This window comes from Cannabis sativa, chromosome 4, assembly GCF_029168945.1.
Source record: "Cannabis sativa cultivar Pink pepper isolate KNU-18-1 chromosome 4, ASM2916894v1, whole genome shotgun sequence".
Classification (NCBI taxonomy): Eukaryota; Viridiplantae; Streptophyta; class Magnoliopsida; order Rosales; family Cannabaceae; genus Cannabis; species Cannabis sativa.
In genome coordinates this window covers 7,164,488-7,178,298 of record NC_083604.1, presented here as the reverse complement: position 1 = coordinate 7,178,298, position 13,811 = coordinate 7,164,488, and the positions used below count along the sequence as shown (strand labels likewise).

The 13,811-nt window shown below is 31.1% G+C and overlaps 1 protein-coding gene across 1 annotated transcript; it reads left to right on the top strand.

Annotated features, from left to right (window-relative positions):
* Nucleotides 1-5,004: 5,004 nt before the first annotated feature.
* On the top strand, nt 5,005-7,092 carry LOC133036761 (uncharacterized). The gene is made up of 2 exons (XM_061113491.1): nt 5,005-6,945; nt 7,030-7,092. The coding sequence occupies exons 1-2, from the start codon at nt 5,005-5,007 to the stop codon at nt 7,090-7,092; spliced, it is 2,004 nt and encodes a 667-aa protein (XP_060969474.1).
* Nucleotides 7,093-13,811: the final 6,719 nt, after the last annotated feature.

The window sequence follows — 13,811 nt, the reverse complement described above, 5'->3', positions numbered from 1 at the left end:
CCTTACCATCATAGCCCGGAGATAACCCCACTAAAGCTTGTCATAGGCTTTGCTAACATCTAGTTTGAGTGCCATATAACCATCTCTCCCTCTTCATTTCCTCTTTAAGTGATGCATAATCTCATAAGCAATCATGATGTTATCCGAGATCAACCGGCCTTGCAATAACGCACTTTGAGTATCAGATATGATAGACGGCATAACACTCTTAAGTCTATTAGCAACCACTTTGGACACAATCTTGTACAGTACATTGCATAATGCAATGGGTCGTAAATCCCCCATATCCATAGGTTGTTTCTTTTTAGGGATTAAGACCAAAATGGTTTTATTAAGGTCTGTAGGAAGAGAACCATTATGAAAAAACTGCTTAACCATATTGATGACATCATCCTTAACAATCAGCCAACACTTCTGGAAAAAACCCGGGGTCATTCCATCAGGCCCTGGGGATTTATCCGGATGCATTTGGAACAAAGCTTTCCGAACTTCTTCATCTGAAACCGGTAATAGCAGCTCAGCATTCTGCTGGGATGATACACGAGTTTGCACACTACTTGTAACTTCTCTCTAGTCGGTTTGGGAAGATGAAAAAAGCTCGTGGAAATAAGAAACCATAAGATCATCCAAACCGCTCTCCCGGTCAACACATGCACCTCAATGATCTTTAAGTTTTGCAACAAGATTATTCCTTCGTCTCGTAGTTACGGAAGCATGAAAATACTTGCTATTATTATCTCCCTCTTGTAACCACAGTTGCTTCGATCTTTGACGCCAGAAAACTTCCCGTTGCACATAACATTCGGCCAAGTTCTTCTTTGCTTGTTTGAAATTGGCTACAGAGACCTCATCCCGACCCAATTTCCGCTTCTGCACTTCATTTTTACACTTTTTCAACCTTTCCTTAAAGTTTCCAGTAACCTCCTTGCCCCAATCCGCCAGCTTTTCCCCACAAAACTTAATTTTATGCATAATATCGTTAGACTCACAAATCTCCCAGCTATCCTTTACAATCTGATAACAAAGAGGTTCCCTCAACCACGCATTTTCAAACCGAAACCGCTTAACAGAACTGGGACCTGCAACAGGAACCATGATCATAAGAATCGGAGCATGGTCTGAAGTTTAAATTTCAAGATTATGGAGCTTAGCGGAAGTGAACATGTTCAACCAAGCAAGATTAGCAAGCCCCCTATCCAAACGCAATTCTATCCAATGATTAGTACCCTGGCCACGCTCCCAAGTAAACGGATAACCACATAACTCCATGTCTTGAAGTCCACTGTCAACCAAAGACTGTTGAAAGCCTTGGATCAAGAAGTCAGGATACCAATTACCGCCCCTTTTGTCATCATGAGATAAAACATTGTTAAGATCACCCATCACACACCATGGTAGATTAGACCGATTAGCCAGAGTACGTAACAGATTCCAGGTAGAAGCACGCCTACTCCTATTTGGTTCTCCATACACACCAGTGAAACGCCATTCCTGCATACCTTCAGAAGCAACTCTCACATCTATGAAAGCATCAGAATACCCAAGCAAAGACACTTCCTCCTCATTTCCATGATAACGCAATACCTCCACTCCGACCATTAATATCTACGACTATCATACCATCAAAACCCAATGTCACACGCACTCTCTCCATCTGAGAACGATTGGATAGAGTCTCACAGAGAAACACAATACTAGGCTTCTTTGGATCACAAGATTCTTAAGGAATTGTAAAGTCCATGGGTTCCCAAGCCCATGGCAATTCCAAGATAAAATATTCATAATGATTAGTGGACCTGGACACCAGTACCCACCAAACTCAAATTCTTTGAACCATTTACCACTTCATCCGTTGCCATATCACCCCTCCCCTGGACCCCATCAGTACCTTCCAAAGCCGTTTTTCTCCTCTTCGAGTCAAGAACCAAAAAACAAGCCTCGTCATTGATATCCTCAGATAATTCCTTATGCATAACAACCGGTAAAATATCTTCCATAATTATAGGGTCCCCATTAACAACCTTTGATGTTCCTATCCCTACCTCGTGTTGAACTAAAGTTTCCTCCACTATCATCGAACTCGACCCCAGCACACCTTGATTCCCCTCAACCATTGCCATTGTCGACCGAGAGACCTCACCACGAGCCACAGTTTTTGCTGCAGAAACATCGTCCAAAGCAGCATTAAACTGCTTAAGCCATTTAGCTCTGATCATGTGGTTTCTACGTATAGGTCTCACTCGCATCCATTCCTCATACGGCTTGATTATCTGACCCTCTCCAACCTCAAACTGCCTTGGACAAAAGCTTTCAGAATGCCCCATAATTTCACAAATAAAGCAGAAAGTGGGAAGATGTTCATAGTTAAAGTTAGTCCAGAACTCAATCCCGACAGTATTGCGAAGCTTCATACGTTTCTTTAATGGCTTCGTAATATTCAAAGTCACACGAACACGAAGATAATCCCGCCATAAGCCCATGAAATTCCTTTCATCCGATTGAACAAACTTCCCGATATAGTTTGTGACATCCTTGACAACCGTAGCGGTTTTAAATCTCGATCTGAGGTCATGCAATTGTACCCACATATCAACTTCATTCAAGGTAACCAATCTTGGATCCTCCCCCCGCTGCAGACTTCTGAAAATTAACAAGAACCTATTAAAAGTCCAAGGGCTTCGATTCATCATACTTTGGATGTCAATTTCATGATAAAATTGAAAAAGGTAGCGATTAGTATCCAATTCTTTGATAAACATCCCCTTCCCCGACTGCCACAATGAAGCCATCATATGTTGCATGACCTCAAAATCAATTTGTCTTTCAGTCAAGAACCTTCCAACAATACACCACCTATCATCGTAGTCATTACAATCCGTAGCACTGGCATCATAAGACAAGATAGTCACCTCCTCCTCCTCAATAGGAATATGCACCCCTATATCGTCCTCCATAATCATACCACTAGCAGCAGAATCCCAAAAGCAACAAAGAAAACAAGAACCAACAAAAAACGGACCAGAGAAAACTAAAAAACCATGTCAGTAGACAAGACTAATGAGAAAACCTAGTTAGTTTAAACACATAAAACTAAAGATTCTAACCCCATAAAACACCAATTAGAATTAACCTAAAAATAGTAAAATATAGATATAAGATTAAACAATAAAAGAACAAAAACTAATAAAAAATATTATTTTTTGACGCCAAAAAAGAATAACTTAAACAAAAGAACTAGAACCAATTAATAATCAATCGTTCAATAATGCTATCTTCAATCCCTGTCAAACGCCTGGACGAGTCTCTGCCCGAGCTTCAAGCATGAGTCTTTGCCCAAGCCCTAATGTGAGTATTTTGCTAAAGTTCTTGAATTGTTTCAAAATCACGATACACTAAATATATATTTATATATATACTCATCTGACTGAAACAATTTCAAGAATTCTTTGTTTTACTTTTTCCTTTTATCTATATACAGGGCCGGCCAGAGGGTGGGGCAGCCGGGGCCTCGGCCCCAGGCCCCATAATTTTGGAGGCCCCGAAAAAATTATAATTAATATATATACATATAAAAACGTATAATATATAAATACTTAACTCAACAAATCATATAAAAAATGTGTAGCACAAATGGGAAGTGGAGTTTTCTTTGGGTTTGAGGCTTAAGGTTCAAACCTCCCCACACCCATTTTTTATACTTTTTATTATTTGTGAGAAATAACCATTATGTTAGAAAATTCCAAGCGTGACAATGCCCACTTATCTACATTAATGCACCACACAAAAAGCCTATTTTAGTGCAGAGGCCTAATTATGTGGTATATGAAAAGATTATTTGTTTGATAAAACCAACCAATTAATTAGTTGGCTCTTAGTAAAAAAAAAAATAATAAATTATTGGCATATGAGAAGATGGAGCCGTTGGTGCACCATTAATTAATCTTTTTTTTTTTTTTCGAGTTATATAAAAAAAGCCTATATATATGTTCTCTTTTACAATTTTAAACACAATACACTAATATAAGTTATACTATATCTTTTATATTCTAAAATCTTCTGTTAAATTTACTGTGGTATTGAGTTAGCAACTTTGCATATACAAGAAAAAAAATATCATAGAGGTACACTTTCATTCAACTCTTCTTTTTACTTTTTTTTTTTATGTGATAAATTTTAATAATGTTCACATATTACATATTTGTATATAATTTTATATTTATGATATATCTTTCTTAACTTTGAATTTTTTTTTAATAGGTTCTTTATCTTTCAAAAAGAGAGGATAACTTCAAAATTCAAAGAAAAGATCCCTATTTGAGTTTGGAACACTTACGTTTATTTACAATAATTCAAGGTTTTATCTTTCTTTCATTTACTTTTTCTTTATTATTGGTAATTATATGGAATAGTTTAGTTTTATTAATTTTCATTGAATTGATTTAGTTTTGTTTTGGTGTGCCTAAAATTTGAACAAGTATGTCTAGTAGAAAATATATGTCGGGTAATGAAAAACTTAAAAAGAAAAGGAGAATAGAAAGTTTGATTAAATTTCAAAGAGGGGCTTTAGAAAAATTTGTTATCACTAAGAAAAAAGATGAAAGCAATTCAAGTAAAGAAACTAACGAACAAGAACAAATAAATTTAGATAATTTAGGAAATTATGAAATGTGTGATGATGTGATGGTTGAAGAAAAATGTCAAGAAAATATTGAAGAGGTCATGGAAGCTAGAAATTTCAATGAAGATTTAGATTATATTTATGATCCGGGAAGATGGGAAAATCTTGATAATAAACTAATAGACTTGTTAGTAGAAAAGGGTCCAATTAGAGTAATAATTGATTTTAGTTTAATTAAAGATGAAAATGGTAGACACTTTTCAACTTCTTATTATACAAGAATATTGTCAAATGGAGAAAAATATGATAGAAGGTGGTTAGTGTATTCAAAAGAGTTTAATAAAGTATATTGCTTTTGTTGTAAATTGTTTGGTAAAAAGTCTAATATGGTGAGTGTGAGTCAATTGAGTAACAAAGGAACTAAAGATTGGAGGCATCTAGGTGATAAGTTAAAGAATCACGAAACAAGTAATGATCACATACTTAACATGAGTGCTTGGATTGACTTAGAATTGAGACAATCGAAAAACAAAACAATTGATAAAGATGCTCAAGAAAGACTTAATAAAGAGAAAGAGCATTGGAGGAATGTTTTAGTAAGAATAATTGCAATTGTCAAAAATTTAGCTAAAAATAATTCGGCCTTTCGAGGATGTAATGAAAAGATCTATCAAGAAAATAATGGAAATTTTTTAAGCTTAATTGAAATGATTGCTGAATTTGATCCAATAATGCAAGAACATGTTCGACGTATTCAAAATAGTGAAATTCATAATCATTATTTGGGACATAATATTCAAAATGAGTTGATACAATTGTTGGCAAGTGAAGTGAAAAATACAATTTTAAAAAAGATCAAAGAAGCTAAATATTTTTCAGTTTTACTTGATTGTACTCCTGATGTAAGTCATCAAGAACAAATGTCTCTCATATTGAGGTGTGTTGATATTTCATCTAATCCAATAAGAGTAGAAGAATATTTTTTGGGATTTTTGAATGTGGAGGATACTTCGGGGAAAGGTCTTTTTGATGAACTTACAAAAGAAATTGAAAATTTGAAACTTGACATTAATGATATACGAGGGCAAAGGTATGATAATGGATCTAACATGAAAGGAAAGTACAAAGGTGTACAAAAAAGATTATTAGATATAAATCCTCGAGCATTATATACACCTTGTGGTTGTCATAATCTTAATTTAGTGATTTGTGATGTTGCTAATTCTTGTGTTAAAGCTATATCATTTTTTGGTGTTTTACAACGCATATATTCATTATTCTCTTCTTCAACCAAACGATGGACAATATTGAAAAATAATATAACTAATTTGACTGTGAAATCATTGTCTCAAACTCGTTGGGAAAGTCACATTGAAAGTGTTAAGGCAATTATATCACAAACTCCAAACATAAGAGATGCTTTGTTTGAACTTGCAGAAATAAGTGAAGATCCAAAAATAAAAAGTGAAGCTACAAGTCTAGTAAATTATGAATTAGAGAATTTTGAATTTTTATTAGGCATGACCATTTGGTATGACATTTTATTTCCTATAAATTCAATAAGTAAACATTTACAAAGTAAAAACATGGACATTGACAAGGCTATACAAGATTTAAATGATCTCATTTCTTATTTTGAAGATTATAGGGAAAATGGATTTGTAACTGCTATGAATTCAACTAAGAAAATTGCAAGTGAGATGGGAATAGAGCCTAAATTTTCTGAAAAGCGATTAATTCGTAGGAAAAAGCAATTTGATGAAAATGTTGATGTTGATGTAATTAAATCTGCTGAAGAATCATTTCGAATTGATTATTTTCTTTACTTGATTGACCAAATTATTTGTTCACTTAAAACTAGATTTGAACAATTTCAAGTGTATGAAAATATTTTTGGTTTTTTGTTTAGCATGAAGAAACTGAAAGCATTGGATGAAGATGATCTAAAAGACCACTCTTTAAATGTTGAGGATGTTTTAAAATTCAATGGATTATCTGATATTGATGGTTTAGATTTGTTTTCAGAATTGAAAGTGTTGAAGAAAATTTTTCCAAATGAAAATAGTAACTCAATTGAAATACTTGATTACATAAAAAAAGTTGATTCTTTTCCAAATGCATTTATTACTTACAGAATATTACTAACCATTCCAGTAACAGTTGCTTCAGCAGAGAGAAGTTTTTCAAAATTGAAATTGATAAAATCATATTTAAGATCCACTATGTTGCAAGAACGATTGAGTGGGTTAGCTATACTGTCTATCGAAAATAAATTGCTAAATAAACTTCATTACGATGACTTGATTAGCAAATTTGCATCTCAAAAAGTAAGAAAGATACATTTTTAAATGATTCATTTATTGTTATCTCTTCTATTTTAATAATTGCATTCAAATTTATGTTCTTTTTAGGTTTTGCGGCTTGAAGATTGTTCGTTGCGTGAAATATGGAGAAAAAAGTCGCTTGTTAAATAGATGGATCTATATATTTGAATATTGTTTTTAAGTTTTTTTTTTAATTATTATTATAATTACATGGAATATATGACATTTGATTGTTTTTAATTAAGTTTAATGTTATAATTATATAAATTTTTGAAAATTTGGTATATTTAATAATTTTTTTTAAAAAGGCCTAATTTTGAAATTTTGCACTAGGCCCCTCAAAAGCTTGAGACGGCCCTGTCTATATATCTATATATTATATATGTATGTATATGTTTTTATATATTTATTATTGATTTCATATATATATTATTTTCTTATCATTTATAATATTTACAATATATGTGTCTATGATATAGTAGAGAAAATCTATATAAATTATACATATATCCTGAAGATTATGTATCATCGATAAAATATTGTATATATTTTGAAGATTATGTGTCCTCAATAAAATCTTGCATATATCCTAAAGATTATTCAAACGTAATATTCATTATATAGTTGACTGATATATAATGAAAGAGATGAATACATATTTATATATATTCTTGTATTCTTTGAGGATAATGAAAAGTAATCTAATATCGATATAGATTTTGACAAATATTTCCTGAACTAAATGTTTTATATTTGTCAAATAAAATATTGTATTTATGTGAATACAGCTAAAGAATCATTAAAAATGATTATTATTGATGCAATTTTATAGAGGGTTTTGAATGCAAAAAAAAAAAAAAAGCGAATGTTAAGAAAATTACATTGAAACATCAAAGTATAAGAATAACAATGAACATGACTAATGTTATTTAAATACATGTGACATGTATTTATTGTTCATCATTCCCTGCAGGGAATGATACGAATTGAATTCAACTACTTTTAAAGATTATTCGTATTCTATATATTAGTCATGTTATTATACATTGTTATTACTTATAATGTTAGAAATTATTGCATGCGACATATATTAAAGATCAAATTTTGTATACATCTTGAAAATTATGCAAAAACTGTATTCATGTATTCTTTGAAATATCGTAAAAGGAATTGTTGAATAATTTCTTATATTTTTATAGATGAACAAGTAATAAATTTTTAAGAAATTTATAATAATGTTCTACTTGTTCAACGTTATTCATTGAAGTAAATGCAATAATTTTAAATAATCGATGGCATTTTTTACTACTCAAATATTTCCAGAAGAAAGTAGAAACTACTCAAATATCATTCCCCTGAAGAGAATGAATGAAATTCTATTACAAAGAATATTGATTTCACATATATTGGTAATGCCAAAAGAAAATTTATATATATACACATATTTTATTATTTCTTGAAATCAATAGTTTCAAACTATTATTGGTACAAGATATATATATACAGTTACTATTTAATTCAGTTTATATATTCCCAGAAGTGAATATATAATTTACTAATATTTGTTAGTGATCTAATATAATCAAAGTGATAAAGAATCACAAAATGATTATTTGAAAAGCTTCCTGAAGAAGTCTTATATACGATTGCTACTTGGACTAGTAAAATATCTTTGTATGTACCTAGATGTATAACTTTTATCTAGTTATGAAAGTGATAAGAAATAACTTATTATATGTACTAGTTGTACATTTAAATATATAATATATCAAGTCATGATAATTAGACTGATGAATAGTCTATTAATAAATTCGACGACTTGTTAGAAAGATACAGGGAAAAATAAATGATATATTATGGTTATATCTATTTGACCATTACAATAACATGATGAAGTTGTCATGTAAAGTATACACATCATTGAATTGATGATATAGTGATTCTTGAAGAAATATAAAGTTTGATAAACATAATAGTGACTCTTGAAGAGTGTATATGTTTTAGTGAATTGATGAAACTTGTAATGATTTGTTGGGTTTTGTGTCCTAAATAAAACCCATTTTAATATAATCAGATTTACTTATTAATAAAGATCAGAAATAATATTTTATGTTGCATGGTTCACATGATTTATTTCATGATTATATATATAATGTATGAATTCTATTTAAGTCCAAAACATATGAATTTGTTAATGATTATAGTGTTGTCAGCACAGTGGAATATAATCTCAATTATATGTTCGAAAGTTTATTCCCTGATTTGTCAGTTCACTGGATTTAGACTGGCATGATAATCAACGATAGGTATTCTTACACCTTGGATAAGTGTTATGTCCTTTCCAGGGTATTGGCAAAGTTTACCAGTATTGGATGTATGGACATCGGAAGGGACTGATACTGAACTTTGATTAGATATATTAAAATTTACCGTAATGTCTATTCAATGCAATATTACCTGTTGATCCTAGATCAAATGATCTTAATCCTGATATGGTTAGGTTCGATCTCAAGAGTATTATACACGTTCTTCGATTTGTTAGTTAAGCCTACTTTTGGGTCAGGGTGATACGTACATTTTGGGAAGATGATAGTATAATTGAGTGGGAGCACTAACATAAATATGGAGTCTATAACTTCTATAGGAATTTAGAAGTGAAACGATGATATCCTTGGAGCTTGGCTAAACAGAGATAAATGGTTGAGATTTCATTTCACTTCGTTGAAATATCATTTATACGGAGCTAAGTGTTTTAAAGATAAAACACATTGAAGGTGTAACGGTAATTTAGTTCCTATTCAATGTAGATCATCTATTAAAGGGTCATTGATCAAATTAGGATTATAACAATGGATTATTAATAGCGTATCTATATCGTGGAACATATAGAGCGTTCTATATGACTGAGAGTGCAATTCCAAGTTCTAAGTGTGGATTCAATAAGGAATTAATAAGTTAGGAAATTTACTTGGTAAATTCGGTTCAACTTATTGGAAGCTCGGTTATATAGGCCCATGGTCCCCATACTAGTTGAGACCATACTGCTTGTAAGACTCAGTTAATTGATTTTGATTAATCAATTATAATTCTAAAGTTAGACTATGTCTAGTTTATGAATTTTCACTAAGCAAGGGCGAAATTGTAAAGAAAAGAGATCTAGGTTTATTTATTAATTAAGAGACTTTATATGTCTAATTAATAAATATATTAAATGACAATATTATTTAATAATTAATTTTTAGTTATTAAATAATTAGAATTGACATTTAAATGTTTAAATTGAAAAATTGGCATTTTTGAGAAAATGGGATTGAAAAATGACAAAATGGTAAAATTGCAAAGTGAGGCCCATTATCCATATCATGGTCGGCCACTATGCAAGCATTTTACCATTTATATTTTTCATTATTTTAATGCCATACAATTCTAACCTAAACCTAGATGGCTTTCTATAAATAGAAAGTGATGGCTTCAGGAAACTATGAGATATGCATCTTATTTCTTTCAGAGAAAACCTGAGCCTCCTTGTCGCCACTCTTCTTCTCTTTTCTTCTTTTCAATTTCGAAATACCCTAGTGATAGAGTAGTGCCCACACACATCAAGTGGTATCTCAATTATAGTGTGGAAGATTGTGTAGAATCCAATCAACAAGAAGGAGAATCCGCATCAAAGAAGGACAGAAAGAGATCCAAGTTTAGATCTTGATTATGTTCTGCTACAGAAAGGAATCAAGGGCTAGAGATCTGAACGGAAGGAGTCATTATATTCCGCTGCACCCAATGTAAGGTTTCCTAAACTTTATATGTGTTTATTTCATTATTTTAGAATTCATATTAGGATGTTAATGAAACATACATGGTAGTAAATCTAGATCTTGGTAAAATATTTCCAACATGATTATGTTGTAGTGATTTTACATTACCGTATGAAAGTTTCATTAAAATAAAAATTATAGTGAACCTGAAGTTCATGAATTGAGTTATTTTGACATGATCAATCATATGCAATAAATTGTCAAACGATTTGACTAAATTTTATTGAAGAACCAGAAGATTCTTCTCATTGTTAATTTATAAGGCTCAAAAGAATGTGCATATATTTGCACATAGAAAATATTTAAATTACATTTCTTTAACAATCTTGAGCCATTGTTAGATTTTTATTGCATAGTTTCTTATCGATGTGATAAGATCATATGATCATGGATTTACAAAAATTATAAATTTATGTATTTATAATTATACACGTATGACTCATTCTTATAAATGAATTAAGTTCATAAGTATTGAACTTGAACCTGAAGTTCAATTTTATATAGTATATATGAGTTTAAATAAATATTGATTCATTGTGATATATTGAAATCCCTACAGGTATATTAGTATTATTAGATATCACAATTTTTAAAATTCTCTCGATTAAGGGGAGAGAAGCAGTTGGGATCGATGATAATTTTTAAAAAATGATCATTGCACAAAATATATAAGAACGATATAGCTCAAAATGATATATACCAACTGCAAATTAATATTATTCAAAAGTTGAGTTAGAATGAGTTGAAAACGCCTGAAGCGTAAATGAACAATGTAGAGATTATTAGTAAATGTTCATTTGATATGTCTTGAAGTTGTTAAATCTAGAGGTACTCATGGAGATACCTTAATGTTATAAAGTATTGATGATTTAAAAATGATAACCGTGATGGAAACGGTACTCTAGAAGAGACTCCCTAGAGAAGTTAGACATAACATATTTGATTATAATTGAATCCCTGAAGTGGTTCTATATAGGTACCTATAAATGATAAACATATTTGAAAAATATGTAATTTAAAGAGATCTCTATAAGTTATATTAATATGGAAGGAAATTATCATATAATGAAATTTTTGTCGACAATAGATATATTGAATGTGTGCATATGCAATAAACTAACATGAGATAGCAAGGATCATGATATTAGATTTGTCGAGAATTATCAACATACATTTTGTTTTTGGCCAAAATATTATGATGCAGTCCAGGCAAGTTTACTCGCATAAAGTGAAGTAAGACCTGTAGGGTGTGCAAATAAGTATTTATAATGAGAAATTTGTATATATGTATTTGTACATAATAAATTATTGTACAAAGTTTGCATAGACATGAGATTGGTTGAAGTAAGGCTTAAATATTGAGAAAATATAATCATGATTTGATTATAGCCTGAAATATATTTTATGAGGATTATAAGCGTCACATAAATGTTGCAACAAAAAGTTATTTATTTGGAGCTCCTAATATAGTGAGAATGTGAAATAAGCCTTATCTAAAAATTTTAGAAGAATTTAATACATGTCTTAGGTGATATAAATTCAAAGTTGCGCGCACTATATGACAAAGATCTTTATATGAAATAAAGACATGCAAGTAAATTATTGTTTGAAAAATACGTATGGTTTTCTATGCAGTATAAATTCGTAAATTATACGTTGTGATAGACTCTTGAAGAGTTTTTGATAATTGAAGAACAAACTTTTATTTCTTTTGTATTGAAAAATATTAAATGTATAAAGTTTGTTCATTAGTAGAGAAGTCTTGAAGTACTTCATATACATTAAGAATTATAGATATATGATAATTTGATATGAAAATTAAGATCGTACAACAAGAATGGAACAAAAATATGGTCTTGGAGTACCATCATTGTCACAAATAAAAATTTATATTATCATTAATGTGTTATGTTCATATCTACTTAAATGTTAAATTTTAGTATGAACAAAATTGTATACACACATGAATGATACAATTAGTTGGATAAAGATTAATGTTCCACGAACCCCTCATCTATAATTTAGAAGTTCACACATACTCTGGAAGAGTTATAGAGAATATATGATCATAGATAATATACGATGATATTTTAAAAGTGATAACAATAATCTTATGAGATATATTATCACCAAAATGATTGTGGATCATATGTACATGAGGGAGAGACATATTCATGTTGTTTGTCCCACTGAGTTTTCTTGGCAAGGATTTTAACGAGACAACTTGCAAATAGTTATGAATATGAAATATATATTGTACTATTTTTTTTCATAGCTCAAATTTTGTCCTATTGGGTTTCTTTTGACAATGTTTTTAACGAGGCAAATTTAAATCATAACATACTTACATTTTATGAAGCAAGTAGAGAATGTGTGGGAGTGAGATCATTGACATGGCATATTCGGGAAACATATGGATTGTACTCAATAAAGAAGTATTAACACAAGCAGTTCTCTATGAAGATAATACTGCTTGTGTTATAGTGAGATTTCTCTCACCTAGAAACTCGAGACCAGACTCCTATTTAAAGGACACGTGTATTCAGATTTCCAATGAAAGCTGAATTGTCCATGGGAGACTCCTCGATGTTTTAACCTCGCCCAGGATAAAACCAGCGAGATACTGCGAGCATGACCTAAGTCGAATCGCATAACTTTAACTCACATTACACAAGATGGATCCAACCCGCATGTGTCAGGACATATGCGAGTATCCTCTCTGTACTTCTGCGAAAGCATAGAGATCAACTCTCTATGATGTGATTTGGTCCCAACGATCCAATAGCCTTGATAAACCGATATAGACTCGCATGTCTAGGTTCTATCAGTTCGACATGCGATGTCTACAAGAGGCAATTACCTAAGGGCGCAGACGTTCCAAACGTACTGATAACCCTGGGAGCTCGACAACGGAACATGAACAGTCAATTCGCAGATGCGGAAGACGCATACGTTGATGGACTTAGTAACTGTCGTTCATTTATTAATGTTAACGTTGCTTGGGTTTAATTATTGCAATTCAATATGTAAATAATGGATTAACAATGAATGTGA

Bases quoted from the DNA above. Each gene is read 5' to 3' on its own strand.
- LOC133036761 (XM_061113491.1), top strand. From the start codon at position 5,005: ATGGTGAGTGTGAGTCAATTGAGTAACAAAGGAACTAAAGATTGGAGG. The intron at 6,946-7,029 runs GTAAGAAAGATA...TGTTCTTTTTAG, and splicing joins GCAAATTTGCATCTCAAAAA to GTTTTGCGGCTTGAAGATTG.